General features: G+C 43.1%; 1 protein-coding gene across 2 annotated transcripts in view; it reads right to left on the bottom strand.

Annotated features, from left to right (window-relative positions):
- NPTN (neuroplastin) overlaps positions 1-17,447 on the bottom strand; it is a 76,388-nt gene that overhangs the window by 6,646 nt on the left and 52,295 nt on the right. For both annotated transcript variants that reach the window (XM_077746004.1, XM_077745997.1), the window contains exons 5-6: positions 7,823-7,956; positions 2,760-3,033 (exon numbers count right to left, since the gene is read on the bottom strand). In XM_077746004.1, the coding sequence (XP_077602130.1) occupies positions 2,760-3,033; positions 7,823-7,956 (408 nt within the window). The remainder of the gene's footprint in view (positions 1-2,759; positions 3,034-7,822; positions 7,957-17,447) is intronic.

The raw sequence follows: 17,447 nt of genomic DNA, 5'->3' as shown, positions 1-17,447 counted from the left end.
ATTCCACAAAGAAGCGCCTGCATCTCCCTCTGTGTAGACTTGGGGACAGGGTACGTGGGGAGAGAGCAGATGAGGGCACTGCTCTTACATGGATGCACAGGAGTTGAGGGGAAACTGGCTGGAAAAAAGTCACAGCATAAGGAAAACTCACTGAGGAACAATCAACTTTTTTTTTCCTTTAATGATTAATTCCAGGAGGACAAGAAATAAAGGGGCACAGGAACAAGGATGGGTTTGAGAGGAGGAGGCAGACAAAGGAGAAAACTCTGGGATGGAAATGCTGGAGCAAGGCAGGGAAGTGGAGATGGAGAATGGAGCCTGGGCCGCGCTGGCTGTCGGGAAGGGAGCAGAGAGGAGGCGAACACCGCAATAATTCCAGCATCCCAGGTCTGTTGCCCCAATTCAAGAACAAAAAAGTAAATGCGGCCTGCATTACATTTCTTCCAAGAGACCGGAGCAAAAAGATTTTACTTAGCACTTACCCACGTCTTTTATGTAGGATTCATCCACTCTCTATAATAATTTAGCTTAAAAGAGGTACCTTCCCTTCAGGAAGCCGTTCAGAAGATGTGCTGGCCACAAAGGTCTCCTCTACTCAACTGGCCACCGCTTGAGTTCAATAGCCATGGAGCTCTAGCTCTTCTAAGACAGCCGCTTCCCAGGGCAGGTGTCTGCACTTGGCAGAACCAGTACTAACCGTTTCTCAAATGTAACCCAAATGTCTTCCAGACACGCTGGGAGAGCGACCTGGTACACAAAGTGGCTTCCTACGAGGAAGACCAGAACCTCTGATGGGGACAAGCTAAGCCAACATATCACTCTGCCAAGAGAGCAGCAGCCAGCCTCAATCATCTTAAAATTAAAAAACAGGTTCTGAAGCCCATCTTTGCCCTTTCCTACCTGACGTTTTGCTTCTCCACCTTTCCAAAGGGAGGGCTGAGCAAGGTGATACTGAGTAAAGCAAAAGCATTTTGAGGGGACGAAAATCCCTTTGCAAAACTGAGGCATAACTGCTTCTAAAGAGCTGTGCTGGAAATACACACAACTTCCCCTTGCTCTCTGGCCTAAATACAGGCATTCTGCCTTGGGAGTTCTAATTTGTAGCAGGGAAGAGGAAAATCTAGAGAAAAAAGCATTATGCACAGGTGAAAACCCCAAGAATGAAGTTCACCTCATAGAACGGCGGTTCTGTGCACCCAGGAGAGGAAATGTAAAAATCCCGGGGGCACACTTCTGTTGCATGGAACCAGCTCATTTAGTCACACAGGCCCACTGACTTCCAGCTGGCGTCCGCCTCACTCCTCCATCTAGCTCGCTGCTGGCCGTACGGTGGGAGGGGCCTGCCGGGGCTCCCTACGTGCGCTGTTAGTTCCAACGATAAACCTTTTAGCCAGCCTCCCTAGAATACCCCCTTCTATTTACGGCAGAGATTTGGAGGTGCTGAGAAAAAAGGAAAAGAGGGGAAGAGGCTGTTCCTCTCAAACATGGCCTTCCAGAGAGGCTGTAGCCATCGGCATGGCTTTAGAGCTGCACACCCTCTGAGGGAGCAGCAGACCTCCCTTTAGTAATTCTCCACAGACACACATGGTTTGGGCTGCAATCCTGCTGGTCAGCCGTGGGGACAAGGACAACTCTGTGGGGCTGGGCACAGGACCACAGTGCACAAGCACAGGCCCAGAACAGTCACACCGGCGTTGGCATCGCCACCATCACCCAAGGCCCGCCTCCACTGAACTTGGGCACGCACCCTTCTCATCTAGTCAGTGATGGACAAGTGGAGGTAATCTCTGGCTGGCTGATTCATCTGCTGGTGATGTTACAGGACAAGGGGGTGGGAAGCTAGTCAGAAAGCTAAAGGTAGTACTGATACAAGTCTCTAGCAGGAGCTGTCCGCTGGCTGTAATCACTGGGTTAGAAATGGAATACCCATGACCAAAAAAAACAAAACAAAGATTTCCTAGGACTTTCCTAACTGTAAGCATACCCCAAAATCTAAGATCCTTATTCTTTCCAACACTTAAAAAGTTCAGTGTAGTCCTAGCGCCGCTCTATCCACTCCCATCTCTGGCCCTCCACCAGGCTGAGGGCGCTGCCCTGGGGCATGGGCTCCAGGTGTTACTGCTTATCTAGCTCTGTCTTAAAAGTGGGAGTGGTGGATGCATCAGACTCCACCATTTTGTCCATGAGACAGACAAGCCAAATGCTAGGTGCATGCTTCACCAAGAACCTTGAAAACCTATCAAAGGGACCAACCAAGGGAACCAAAGGCTGGCTTGTTCCACTGGCTTTTCTCAAGAACAGTTTGACTGACTGGGGCAGTTACCTACAGGGGCTACAACGAGGCAACCAGGTGACAACCAATTAGATACCTTAAATCTGCCTGAAAGGCCAGGTGGCCTGCGATCTTGGGGTGGCTTCTAGGCTTGACTTGGATTCTCCTCAAGCTCAATCTGCCTGTTGATCTGTATTGAAGGAGGACAGAGCTGAACAAAGAGACTGACAGCTGCCCATTCCCCACATGGGGCCTGAAGGGCAGATGGGACTGGGGCTTGGAGAACACCCAAATGGAAGGACAGAGCTAATAATTATAGCTCTAGGTGTCTAATCTTAGGGGCAGGGATTAAGGAACCAGTATGAGAATTTTCCTTCTCTCCTTTTGGGATTGAAACCCAACATTCTTATAGTCCTCTTTGGGTGCTTGGAAACCATCCCAAGGAACCAACCCCAACATTATAGCTATTTTGTAGGGATGCTCTTACCATCAGGAACTTCATCTGGCCTCTTCCTCTTCTCATACACAACAATGATCACCACCAGGATGATGATTTCAGCCAGAATTCCCAAAAAAGGCCAGAGAGGGGCCAGGTGGCTCCGTACCCTGAGGATGGTGACAACGGAGGCAGAGCCAATGGAGTTGGTAGCATTACATTCATACTCGCCAGGGTCTTCTGTGATATGGAGATCCATGATATTCAGCTCAGTATAATTTTCCTTGTTGATGATGAAGAAGCGGCCAGAGGTATTGACAATGTCCTGCTCAGAGGTGGAACAAGGGAGGACACACAAAGGTCAGAGTAGTTGAATCTGTGTCCATGATAAGGTGGCACCGTTCTCCTTTCTTAGCAAGACCACTGGCTGGGCTGAGGGAGCAGCGTCTAAGACCATCTTTGTCCAGGGAACTTGTGAGCCCTTCATCACTAACTTCCTTTCAATATCAACAACAACACTACATCAGTAAACTTCTGGTAGAGTGAGGTTAAGGCCTCCCCCACCATTGGTCCTCCAGACTTCTCCAATTTCTATGAAGTGACCAGAAATCCTACCCTGTAGCTCAGAAAATAACGACTCAATCTAGAAAATGCTACTTCAAATACCATATTGTAAGAAACCATACCACAGGAAGAGAATGGAGGAAGGATGTGACCTCCATGGTCAGGCATATATGCTAACCTCAGACCTGTCTGATGACTTCAGAGTCAGCACATCTACTTCATGCTTGGTGAATTCTGGAAAGTCTCCTTAAACTTCCTCCAGAAACAATGCTACGAACTTGCTCCTAGTCATAGCAGAGAAATTCGTAACTGCCCTTTCCTTTCAGAATTACAGGGTTAAAGGAAGTTTATTCAATCAATCAACTATTTACTAACGTATGCTACCTGTCTTATATCCTAAGAGGAAGATGAAATAGGGAAAAGTACTGCACAAAAATGAACAAGGAAAATGGCCTCAAGAGAGAACGAGACGTCGAAAAGGATGGTCATAGGACCATGAAGAGAAGGCCCAACAGAGGGCACGTACAGAGTGCTGTGGGGCAGAGTGAGTGGCCAGTGCCAGAAAGAAATCAGGGACAGCTTCAGAGAAGAGGTAGCTTATGCACTAGATTGTGGAGTAGAGCAGTGCTAAGTAGGAGGGGAGTGCTCCAGGCCCGTGTGGGAAGGTGGAGGTGAGAGTGCACAAGCAGGGCTCTAGGTAGAGCTGGGACAGGCTTACAGCACGGATCCCCTGGGGTAACAGCAGGGGGGAAATGGACTCATGTGCCAGTTGTTATGCAACAACTAAAGCATAAGCAGAAACAGCAAAGAGGAAAGGGGAAGAGAATCCCCTGGATGAGGTCTGCAGCTGAGTGTGGGTATGGCTGAAATGGCAAACAGCCTTCAAAACAAGTTATCCCATGAAGCTTCGACTTGAGGACTTGGAAGGCTGCCAACTTCTCTCACCCCTGCTCTATTGGGTCACGAATTCCATGTTTTTCATTTACAATCAGAAGTGATTAGTGTCTTCTTTGATCCATAGGCCTTCACTGGGTATTTTCTGAATACCATCATATGCAAGAAACTTTAACCTTTTCAATCAGTGCATAGTAAGATACTGAATGGGGACTTGTCCTATTGCTACAAATTTGATGACTAAGGAGAAGCATCAAAGTACCCCATATTCTTGGATGAAAGCAAAGCACAGGGAATAGAGTCAATAATATTGTAGTGATGTGTATGGTAACAGATGGTGTCTACACTTAACTGTGGTGAGCACTACATTATGTATAGAACTGTCAAATCACTCTGCTGTATAAGTGAAACTAATGTCAGCTATACTTCAGTAATAAAAATGTGTGTGTGTGTGTGTGTGTGTGTGTGTATGTGTGTGTGTATTTAAAAAGGATTCAAATACCATTAACTTGCACTTAGGAAGTGTTCATATACATTATAACTGATAGTGACTGGTACTTAGGTTTCAGTATCAAGACTGTGTCACCGTCATTAGATGTTCAAACCTTCTATAGTGTTGGGCATTTTCCATCTCATCTGTCAAAGGCTTAAAATATATATGTAACTTTGCCACCTTGTAATTGTGCTTCTGGCCATATTTCCTAATATTTCCAATTTCTGCTTCATTCATTTTGAAACTGTACTATGTAGTGTAAAAAGTTCATGATAGCTTTGTCTTTAGTATGGATTAGTCCTCTTACTGTGATAAAAAGGAACTCTTGGTTTAATCTTTTTAAGGTATTATTTTTTCAATATTTATTATTTTTGAGAGAAAGAGAGAGAGGGAGGGAGGGAGGGAGGGTGTTTTTGTGTCAGTAGGGGGAGGCATAGAGCCCAATGCTGGACCCAAACTCATGATCATGACCTGATCTGAAGTTGGATTCTCAACTGACTGAGCTACCCAGGCACACTAGTTTAATGTTTTTTATTTGCACTTCATTTTCTGTGATGTTAATATTTCCACTTGTTCTTTTTTATTTATACAATTTCACTATATCTTTGTCCACCATTTTTGTTTTAATACTTCTGTATTATTTTGTTATATGTAGATTATCTTTAAGCAACATATCATTATAATTTTGTTTCCTAAATCTGCCTTTTAATGAGGATACTTAAAACTCTGTATTTAATACTACTGTAATTTTTACGTTTATGGTCAAAAATTAGGATTTACATTTTAAAAAGTACCTATCTCTTTAAAAAAAAAAAAAAGAAAGAAAGAAATGTTCAAACAAATCAGGGGCAAATACTCCTGCTAGGGCTTACTAAGAGGGAGCCCATCAAGCTATCTTACCCCTCACATCATCACCACATTAACCCTCACCAGTCTATGAAAGAGAAGACGGGATTAGAAGTGACAGGAAGAGAGTTATACTTGGAAAGCATGCAGCTTTCCACCCTGCAGCTAAGTGGAACAGGCGCCAAGAGAATCACTCAGACTGGGGGTGCCAAGAAGAAAATCTTTTTCCAGTGGGTATCTGTTTGTTTAGGCAGGAGACCTGCATAGGCAGAGTGGCCCATAAGCCCACCATTTGAAGAGCCAAGATGTTCATGTTTCCCTGAGAGGGTTGGCTGCCTTCTGGGTGAGAAGACCCCAGCAGTAAAAATCATCTGTGGCCAGAGGGAAGCAGGAAACAGAGGTTCATTTAGAGTAGACCTCTCATATCTGAGAATTGGTCCCATAAAAAACTAACACAAGTTCTTACAAATTCCAGGATCTGGACACCTGCCCCTCCAATGCCACAACAGCAGCATTAACCAAGAGTGGACTGCAGGGTAAGTCAGATGTGTGATACTTGTCCTCCCTCCTGCTCCATACAAAAGAAAGAAAAACCCAGAAGACAGAATGAAGACAATCCTCTGCTCCCCTTGGAGCCTAGGGAGAGGGGATGGGAGAGAAAACTAGAATTTTACATTGGACTAGACTAAACTCTTTAAAAACAAAGAGGCCCAAGAAAGTTATGAGATCTATCTAGAAAAGGGATCTGTACTGAAATTAGTGTCTAGAAAAAAACTGAAAGCATTTTATCTTAGCCGTCAACCAAGTTTAGGCTGTTGGATAAACTGGTTTTTCAAAGGCATCAACCTAGAAATTGCTTTTCTTTTCCCTATCCCTCTTTCATTAAAAGTTTTCTGTTTCCCAAACGATTCACAGCTTGAAAGCAAGAGGAAGTAATATTTGATTTCAAAGGTGTTTCACAATATAGCAGATAATAAAGAGTCCATAGGCATGAGGGGCATCTGGGGCATCTGGCTCAGTAGGTTAAGCGTACAACTTCATCTCTCGGTTCTTGAGTTCAAGCCCCCATGTCACGCTCTGTGCTGACAGCTCAGGGCCTGGAGCCCACTTCATATTCTATGTCTCCCTCCTCTCTCTGCCTGTCTCCTGTTCACACTGTCTCTCAAAAATAAACATTAAAAAAAAATAGAGTTCATGGGCATGAGAAGAAGAGGAGATGAAAATATCCACTGAGGAATCCCAATCTGTTTTGGCAGAAGCTCAAGGGCTCTCCCTACCCAGATACTAGGAGAGAAATGGGCATCTGCTTCCCAGCACTTTAGAAAGTATTTTGTTGACTGTTCAGGGCCTGCTCTGAAAATAACCTCTCTCTTCATCATAACTCCTTATTAATGGGTTTCTGGAATCTACACATCGTTATTAATGTTAGAGTCCTTATCACCACATTACATATTACTGAGAGATCACAGAGTGGGAAGAATTATGGACTTGAAATAAAAGCTGGATTTGATTCTTCCTCGGTTTTGTCACTAATTTACCTTGGTTAATAATGCGACCTTCCCGAAGAAGCAGATTAGATTATCTCCAGGGTCCCTTCTGATTCTGATGATTGACCATAAAAGAGGATTCCTGAAAAGTATAGTGCTGGGCATGCAAGGCCTAGAGACAGGAGGAATGTATGACACCCTCTCTGATAGAGAGACTGGCCAATCATGAAATCACAGAGAGAGTGAGAGTCTAATAAATATTTGAGTCCCCCAACACCATCAAGAATCGTCCCACAGATTGAAAAAGATGTCTTTTTTGACCGTTTCTGGAGCAGATACTGTCAGATTTCCAAGGTCTCAGGCTGCCCTTGAGCCTGATCATGTTGCCCCAATTCCTAATCAGTACTTTCTGTGTCCCAGGAATATGCTAGCAATTGCCCTCATTGCCTTTTCTTCCAAAAAAAAAAACAAGAAAGGTATGTTAAGACTACACCCAGAACAGGATTTTCTCTAAGACAACTGGACTAGAATAATAAAAAAAGTTTAAGATTGGGGTTAGCTCTTTCAGCTTCCTGTCTTGAAAACAAACCAATCTAATCGCTTAGCAGAAAGCTTTAACAGATCATTCATGTAGGGATTCCATGCTGAACAGAGACTGTCAGTGACCTCCCGATTCATCATGTAACCATTCGTGACCAAAAAGGGTAACCAAGGTCATACCATTATGGTAGGGGTTGCAACAACTGGTCCAGATGTCTGGACCTCCCCAGGAGAAGCTCCAGCAACCACAGAGATCCAGGTATAGAGAATCAGGGCTGCCTCCTACTCACCATGGGCATACCATTCTCCTTCTTGCGCCAGATCCACTCTGGGTGCGGGTAGCCAACTGACTTGCAATACATCATGGCATCTTGCCCTTCATTCTTATTCTCGCTCCGTTTATGGCCAGTAATGTCAGGAGCAGCTGTGAGAAAGAGTGTTGAACAGTTATCATGGAAGGCTACTCTGAAGAGGATACAAAGGCCCCACCTACTGACTCAGAGCCATGCTTCTAAGATAGCCAGTCTTTAGGCCTGTCCTCATACTTATCTTTGATAACATACATTCCAGGTCAGAACAGAGTAATGGAATCAAACCATGCCCCACTTACCACCTACCAAAGCAGCCAAAGCAGATACCAGGATTACTATATGTGAAGCTCTGCTATTAATGTAGATGATTCTCTAACCTCCTGGAAGAGGAGTCACAGGCTCAACTGCCCTAAATTAAGACCTCCTTTAAAAAAAAAAAAAAAAGGCAAACAGAAGCTATTATCATCTCCTCTTTCAGTCATGGTGTTTTCATGCCTGCACTAGTAACAATTACGGATTATATCAAATGTCATATATTCCCTTAAGGAAATGAGAGATCCCTAAGGTCAAACACTTAACATCAAATCAAAGACTACAAGGTATATAAAAACAATGAACACCTGGAAAAGCTATCTGATGACTATCAACGGACAAGGCTCTTCAGGGAAAGAGGGAATCCAGCAAACTGGTCTTCACAAGGAGAAGAAAGGAATAAACAGGGAATTCAAGCAGTGTCCCAAGAGATTTTATTAACAGTTGAAGAATCTGACCTGTACACCTGATTTGCAGTAATCTCAACAAACCCAATCTTGGGGGAATGTCTAGACATGTTAGACACTGCTGGTCTTCTCTGCTTTAAGGGATCACTTAAGAAGAAATAGACAGCACTTGTGGTTTAAAAATTAGATTAAGTTTCAAGGATCCAAGAAGCCCGAGATGGGGGCTAATTCTTTGAATTTAGCTTCCTTTGATCTTGATATACCTCACCAGTTACAGTAATGTGAAATCAATAAAACTCAAAGTAGGCCAGATGTCACGTAGTTGGCCAAGATAGGAAAGAGAATCAATAGGTCTAGTCCAAATTCCAGTTTTGCTAGGTCTTTAATTATTCTGTACTTCATTTCTACACCCATTATCAAATGGAGGTAATTCTAGCCCCTGTCTACATCCAGTGTCCTTGGATAGGTAAGATTTAAAACACTCATTCTGAAACTGTAAAAGCCTGAACAATCGTATTATATCAGGGACTTATCCCATGTTCCCTCTCAAAACAGCTGGTTTTTTTCGCTTAAAAAATAATCCAAAGTCCTGCTACTTCTCCAACTGTGCTTCCAAGGCCACCTCGAGAGGCACCTGGCCAGAAATGGAATGAACAAGGTCCCAAACAGTCTCTATAATCACTGCCAGCCAAACTGAAACCTGCTCAGTACTACTCAGTGTGAGGTGCTTTCTAAAGAGGATGTTTTAAAGGAAATGCCTTTTTTTTTAAATGGTTTATTTATTCCTGAGAGAGAGACAGAGTGAGCAGGGGAGGGCCAGAGAGAGAGAGGGAGATACAGAATCTGAAACAGGCTCCAGGCTCTGAGCTGGCTGTCAGCACAGAGCCTGACGCGGGGCTCGAACCCATGACCTGTGAGATAATGACCTGAGCCAAAGTCAACGCTTAACCAACTAAGCCACCCAGGCACCCCAAGGAAATGCCTTTTGTTTTTCCAGGTAAACTTCCTCACTGCAGAAGGGAGTGAGCCAGGCTGGCTCAATCTTGTTGCCATTTCACCAGATTTCTCCCAAAGCCACTTGGTTACGGCTCAGACCTACTGCTCCACCTGCTCACCCTTTCTCAGAGCTTTCTTCAGCCAGTGAAGAGTGAAAACCATCTTAAGTACTCCAAGGAGCAAGCTCCATGGCAATACACTAACTAAAACACCATCATGGGGAGACAAGCAAGCAGAGGACTACCACGTTTTGCTCCTAGTTGTATTTCATTCATCTGACAAAGATTTTTTGAGCACCCACCAAATGCCAGATACATCATTGGGGGGGTGGGTAAGGTCTTTCTATTGAGGTGCATTTCAGCACAGTCATCAAAAACATTAAGGGAGGAGCACACTCCTGTCATCTGTGGGAAGAACCCTCCAAATAAAAGACAAAAAAGCCTTGAGGCACAGGTGTGCTTGTTATGTACAAGAACAGCATGGAGGAGTTTGGCTGAAACAGTAAGCAAGGCAAAGATGGCAGGAGATGAAATCAGAGTGAATGGAACCCAGATTGAATAGGACTTTGCAGGCCACTAAAGTGACTTTGGTATTTACTCTGAGTCAGCTGGGAAGCCATTGGCAAACACCAGTGTTTTATGCATGATAAAAAATGATCTGCATGTTTTAACAGGCTTCCTCTAGCCTGTTATGTATGTATGTATGTACATCCATCTATGTAGATGACTGTATGGAGATGACAGTGGAATCAAGACCATTTATATAAGGAAGCTATTAGAGTAACCCAGGCAAGGAAGAGGGTGGTTTGGATGAAGGCAGTAGCAGTGAAAGAGATTCTAATACATTTTATAGGTTAAGGTATTTGTTAATGGACTGGATGTGTGATGTGAGGGGGAAAAAAAGAAGTCAAGGATGACTCAAAGGTTTCTGGCTTGAATAATTATAAGAATGGAGTTGCCAGTTACCAAGATAAGACTACAGAAGAATCGGGGTGGTTTTGTGTTGCTTGTTTTTATTTTGTTTTTGTTTAGGAATGGAGCAATGGCAGTAATAAAGACCAGGAGTTCAAAGTTTAGGACAGGCTAAGCTTAAGATACTTCTTTAACCTCCAAGTCAAGTTGTCAAGTAGACAGCTGAGTATCAAGTCTGGAGCCCAGAGTAGTAGTCTAGGGCGGAGACACAAATTTTAGAAATCAGCTTATGTGTGACATATTTTTCCATTTTCCTTGGCCCAACAGAGAATACTCATGCTAGCCCAGTTATCTAACTAGTTCCAATAGTACTGTGAATTCAGTACCATCAGCCTTTACCTTGGGGACTCTTTCCAAGATTACGTGTTAGAACCATCCAGAAGGCTAAAAGTCAATTTGATTTATGGCACAACGGCCTCCAAGAAGTCACTATTCTGTGCAAACTGGTGCAGTCACTCCGGAGCACAGTATGGAGGTTCCTCAAAAAGTTAAAATAGAACTTACCCTATGGCCCAGCAATTGTACTACCAGGTATTTACCCAAAGGATATGAAAATACAGGTTCTAAGGGATACATCCACCCTGATGTTTATGGCAGTATTACCAACAATAGCCAAACTGTGGAGAGAGCCCAAATGTCCATCAATTAATGAATGGATACAGAAGACGTGCTATTTACACACCCACACAGGAATATTACTCAGCCACCTAAAAGAATGACATCTTGCCATTTGCAAAATAAGTCAGAGAAAGACAAATACCATAGGATTTCACTCATGTGGAATCTGAGAAACAAAAGAGATGAACATATGGTGGGGGAAGGAAGAGAGATGTTAATAAACCATAGGAGACTCTTAAAGACAGACAACAAAGGAAGGGTCGATGGGGGGCAGGGCTTAGACAAGTGATGTGTATTAAGGAAGGCACTTATGAGCACTGGGTGTTGTATGTAAGTGATGAATCACTGAGTTCTACTTCTGAAATCAACATTACACTGTAAGTTAACTAGAATTTACGTTAATTTTGAAAAGAAAAAAAAAAGTCACTATTCTGAAAGGATGCAGACTAGAAGGCCAAGGCCTGAGGAGAAACAGGAATTGTCTTCACTCCTACCTTGGTGTTTAGGAAAACACTATTTCTCCTTTTCACTCATCTACCTTGCCTTAAAGGCTACCATGCACAGAGACTATCTAGGAACTTGGCTACCCCATCACACTTTGTTGGCCATATTTACATAGTATAGACCTATGTGAAAGAGTTTTCAATGGTTAGATCTGTTGCTGCTCTCTTCTCAGCTTAGCAAAGAATACTGAGTGAAGCCCTGATTATTATACTGAGTGAAGCCCTGATTATTCACCCTTGGGATGGTGGAAGTATCACTAGTATTTTGAGCAGAGAGAAAATTAAGCCACATCACTCTATCCTTAAGGTAGTGATTATAACTACCACTTTAGCCTTTGAATCAATGAAAAGTTTTTTCATTTCTCTATGGTGACTGCGCAATAAAAAAGCATGTTCCTCAGGTGACAGCCACACTTGTGGTGAACATAGCATAATGAATAAACTTGTCAAATCACTAAGTTGTATACCTAAAACTAATGTAACAATTTATGTCAACCGTACTCAAACAGTAAAAAAAAATTTTTTCAGAGAGACAAAAAAGAAAGCAAGTCTGTTCCTGTCCCACCAGCTAAACCAGACAGTGGACCCACAGCAAGAAAGGTAACCAGGCTCTCAGAGCACATGTAAGCACTGGTCAGAGAGGAAAGGGGACTTTAGGGCTCAGCGTCCACCCATGCTGTTTCTAAATAGTCTCCAAATTATTTAATGTTCTTCCCTTCAAAAGGTGAAGCATACTAGCTCCCTCCCCTTGAGTGTGGGCTGGACTTAGTGGTGCAATTCTAATGAATGAAATAAAGCAAAGGTATACAAGCAACTTTGGATAGTTCACAAAGCCACATTCTAGGGCACGTTAGCTATCATACTGGGGGACCAAACAGCCTATGGAAAAGGCCCACGCACAGAGGAACTGAGTGACCAAAAGCAGCCATATGTGGCAGCCACTGAGGACACAGATCCTCAAGTCCCAAGCTTTCAGAAGACTGCTGCTTGTAGTCACCGCACTAATCTGCTCCCTAATTCTTGACCCACAGAAACTATGAGGTAGTAAGAGTTTCTTGTTTTAAGCCACTAAGTTTGGGGGTAACTTAATGAATCAGTGAAGAAGCTATTACTCAACATAAAATGGAAAACTCAAGTTTGGAAAAGTTATTTAACATCTAAAATTGAACTGCTAACAAACTATTTGTGAATAAAAAAAATTAAATTAAACTGCTAGTTAATGGTAAAGCTAGAAACCAAATTCAAGGTTGATTCAAGAATGCTTTTTGTACTCTACAATATAGAAGGGAAATAAACCAAATTAGAACAGAGTCCATAAGGGGCGCCTGGGTGGCTTAGTCGGTTAAGCGTCCAACTTTCGCTTAGGTCATGATCTCGCGGTTCGTGGGTTCGAGCCCTGCGTCGGGCTCTGTGCTAACTGCCAGCTCGGAGCCTGGAGGCTATTTCAGAGTCTGTATCTCCCTCTCTCTCTGACCCTCCCCTGCTCATGCTGTCTCTCTCTCTCTCTCTCTCTCTCTCTCTCCCCCCCTCTCCTAGAAATAAAATAAATAAAAAATAAAAAAAAAAGAACAGAGTCCATAATAAAAATATATAGTATGCTTTACAACGTGCATAACAAACTGTCCAAACGTTATCTTTGCTTGTAGAGCTACTGAAACATTCCAGACCTGCAGTGGACTGATTTACCTGTCAGAGTTTAACTACTCCATACACAATAACATAAGTAAAAATGCTTTCAACTTTATGTCAGAGAAACTCAGGCTCTAATGAGACTATTACCAACTGAGTAGCCTAAGGCAGGTCATTTAAAGTCCTTTAGGTCATTTAAGTTTTATTACTCTCTTTTGTAAAATAGAAGTAATACATACCTCATAGAAGTCTTGTGAGGATTAAATTATACCTCTGTGGGGAGCCTGAGTGGCTCAGTCGGTTGAGCATCTGACTTCGCCTCAGGTCATGATCTCACCACTTATGGGTTCGAGCCCACATGAGGCTCTGTGCTGACAGCTCAGAGCCTGGAGCCTGCTTTGGATTCTGTGTCTCCCACTCTCTCTGCCCCTCTCATGCTCATGCTTTCTGCTTCTCAATAATACATATATGTTAAAAAAAAAAAAAAAATCTCTGTATCCACTGGAGCTCGGGGTCAAAAATAAACATTTAAACCGAACTATTAGTAGTCAGGGAAAGGAAAGACTAGGCTTAGACTCTGGCCTTTGAGTTCTAAGAAATCAAAGAGATGCTGATTATTGTGTTCTCTGTTTGCTTGACACAAACAAGACTTGTGCTTAGAACTGTAATAAGCTTTAATCAGGTCATATACTAACAAATTTTGATTAATGGCCTATTTGTTTATATTGGTTAACATGCCTTACCCTCCATGGGCTTGCCACTTAATAAGGAACTGCTTAAACAGGGTCTGCTAGTCTGAAGGTAGGTCTGAGGAGTCTGACAGCAAATACCTTATTTCCCTTTGCCCTCTCAGGGAGGCAAGGACTAGGTGGTAAGAGAGTAAGAGACAAACTTTTAAAGAGCTCACAGACCCACTTGGGAATTCACTGGCTCTCTAGCCTCCTTAGTCACATACTCTAATGACATTAGTTGATATCCTTCTAGTATCCTAATGAACGGCAACACAAAGTTCCAAGAGAGTCTTAGTTCCCCAACCCAATTTCATTATCTGGGTCAGTGGGTGACGACAAACTCCTGTTCCTCAATACCCTCTGTTGCCTGACCAGCCTACACTTAGAGTAAAACGTCCAGGTTCTCTGTCAGACTGGTGGCTGCAGAAAGTGTCCACTTAGGCAATGGGGGTATGTTCAGCTGAAGCTGATGTTAAACACAGTGAAGAACAGAGCTGAGAAAGGGGTCAAGGTAGGGGTTTTTTACATGGACTCCTTATTTGGTGCTCACTTTCCAAAGCAAATTCATAACCTCACAATTCATTTTCAAAGAAACTCCATCCTAAAAAAAACAAAAAAAATACACAAAGAAACTCCATCCTTAGAGGTGTCAGTGAGTAGCCTGTTTCTAAGTAAACATACGGATTCCATATGATGATCTCATAGCTTCCTTTTTGTAACCTATCAGATCCTAGAGACCCCTCATCTTTGTTGTAGGCAAAATTAAGAGGCTTAGCTGAAGAAGGCAGAGAGAACATCAAGATTTACTGTTGGGGCACCAGGGTGGCTCAGTTGGTTAAGTGTCTGACTTCGGCTCAGGTCATGATTTCATGGTTCATGGGTTTGAGTTCCACGTCTGGCTCTCTGCTGACAGCTCAGAGCCTGGAGACTACTTCGGATTCTATGTCTCCCTCTCTTTCAAAAATAAACAAACGTTAAAAAAAAAAAAAGATTTATTGTTAAGCCAAGGACTAAACCGCAAGAAGCAATATGAGATTGGTCAAGATGGAAGCAAGGAGGAGGCTGGCTTGTGGCTCAATAAGCCTTCTCCACTTAGAGTAGATTCATCATCAACTGTAAAGATTAGAGCAGTCTGGGACTTGTGCTGCCTTCTGCAGATAAGGCTTTTCCCCTTCCTGCAGGAGAGAGCACTGAGTGGGTGGCAAATGAAGTCTCCTCTAAGACCATGATTCTAACCATGGCTATATACACTATAATCACCCAAAGTGCTCTTAATAAAGCCTGATGTCAGGCCACGTTACCTACACATTAAATCAAGTTTGAGAACCACTGCTTTCATACCCTTCCTGGCACCAGTGTTTGAGACAAGGGGACTATAAGAAGGAAATGTCCCCTAAGACAGGGAGATGAGTGACTGGAGGTATGGGAGACACTGAGGTGACATTCTCAAAGTTGAGAAGTTGACACAGCCACTACCATGAGGAAAAGAAGATTAGAGATCATTTCCTTCAATAACCCAACCTCTCATTTATAACCATATAAGGGAACCACAGACTGCTGGAGCGTTACAGGACCTCTATCTAAGACCATCTATCCCATCCTGCTTCATCACATGCTTGTGGAAGCTGAAGCCCAAGAAAGAAAGCAAATGGTTAGGGCCATAGCAAGTTTAATAGCAGGGCAGGATCAGAATCCAATTCCTCTAACTCTCAGTCCAAGGCCTTCTGTTATATGCTGCACATAGTGACATGGCTCAGTGCTTAGCAGCACAGGTGAGAACCCTTATTCCACTCTTCACCTATCACACCAGGTAAGTCATCTAATTCCCTTGAGCCTCCATTTTCTCCCCTGGAAAGTAAGAATACTAACAGCATTTCCATCCAAGAGTTGTGAAGACTAGAGGGAGGACAGAAACAGCAGTGCACCTAGAATGGTGCCTCACATACAGTTAATGTGCAATGCTAGCCATTCTTATTCTTGTTAATGAAGGTCAGGGTAGCACCCTGAAAAGAAAGAATAGGTTTGGTTATTTGGGCTGAGGTTGATGCTCAAAGTGTTCTAGCAGCTTTAAGGTATTATTATTTTGCTCTCAAAGACTTTTCAAGTATGGGCAATTTTGAGTCAGAACCGGCTTTGCCATCAGCTCTAACTTAAAGGATGTCACAAAGCATCCTCAACTACCAAACTAGCTGCCTATCAAACAAATAAATAACCATGAAAACAGGCTGCATGCTAAAGTGCCATACAAATGAGAGATGTATATTACTACCCTTAATGATTCATTGTCATCACCATAAGGTCCATCTTGGCCAGTGTGAACAGTGTGAACTTTTTAGTATATCACTTGTAAGGCCCCACAACAGAGGAGGAAACAGGGATGCCAGACAAGGTCGCTTAAAGAGATCCTAACATTTAGTCATAATATTAAAATACAAAGAAAGCTAAGAAGAATGGAGGGGAAAAATAAGATTGGTCTTAGCTCTGATAGCCCCCAAAAGACTGAAACTCACCTGCAGTGCCCAGTGAGCAAGGAGAGATAATGAGCCCAATGAGAGCCTCGACCCAGACCCTCCTGGGGCTGGGATGTGCCTTTCACAAGAGGCAGTGGCATATTTATTGCAGAGGATTTGATGACCATCAAAATCCTTTTCTAAAAACAATAAAATTTAAATTCCTTGTTTCTTGGGTTAATCAAAATAACTGAGTGATGAGGATAGGGTTTGGGAGTCATGAAAGGGATTTTCTCCTTTTTTTGTAAATTACATAGACATTTTTATGTGCTTTTTTTATGAGCACATTTTTTTAATTTTAGAAAAGGAAGAAGGGAAGAGGAGGAAAGTAAGAATTAGAAAAGTTAAAGAACTACAGGAAGAGAAGTTCAATACCTATCCATTCACAAATGCTCTATAATAAGCTGTGAAGTCTCTGGAAGACATAAGCCTTGAAGAGTCAAAAACCTGGGGAAACAGACACCTCCCCAGAATTATCTAATGGATCCCCAGAGAGGCTGGCTATAGGGCAGAGGTCCCACTAAGGTTTAGTCAGTGCAGTTTCCTCTCCCCTGGCCAGTCCTGCTCCATCTTTCACCTCCAGCATCTGCTCAGGTCACCTGCCAGATACCTAAGAAATATAATCCTAAATAGTAATACTATCCTTCCTGTTTATACTGTGCCTCATCCTTGTCCCTTAAAAAAAGTAAAAGAAAAAAAACCCTTACTTCAGAAACCCCTACTGCCTCCCCTACTACATGTGGATATTACCATCCTCAAAATCCTTTCTTGACAGGCTAGGATGCAAAACACTGCCACCTCAGGTCTGTTCCAGGACACGTGCCCCTCCCTCGGATTCCTGCAGCATTCTTTTCTCTTGCACACCACAAGTAACTCAAGATGTGCTGATGTGCTGCACAGTGCCCGGCCCTGGCCTAGTATAAGTCC

Source organism: Crocuta crocuta, unplaced genomic scaffold, assembly GCF_008692635.1.
Source record: "Crocuta crocuta isolate KB4526 unplaced genomic scaffold, BGI_CrCroc_1.0 scaffold130, whole genome shotgun sequence".
In the NCBI taxonomy this organism is placed as follows: domain Eukaryota; kingdom Metazoa; phylum Chordata; class Mammalia; order Carnivora; family Hyaenidae; genus Crocuta; species Crocuta crocuta.
Note: the sequence above shows the minus strand (reverse complement) of the source record. Positions and strands in the feature narration are given on the sequence as shown.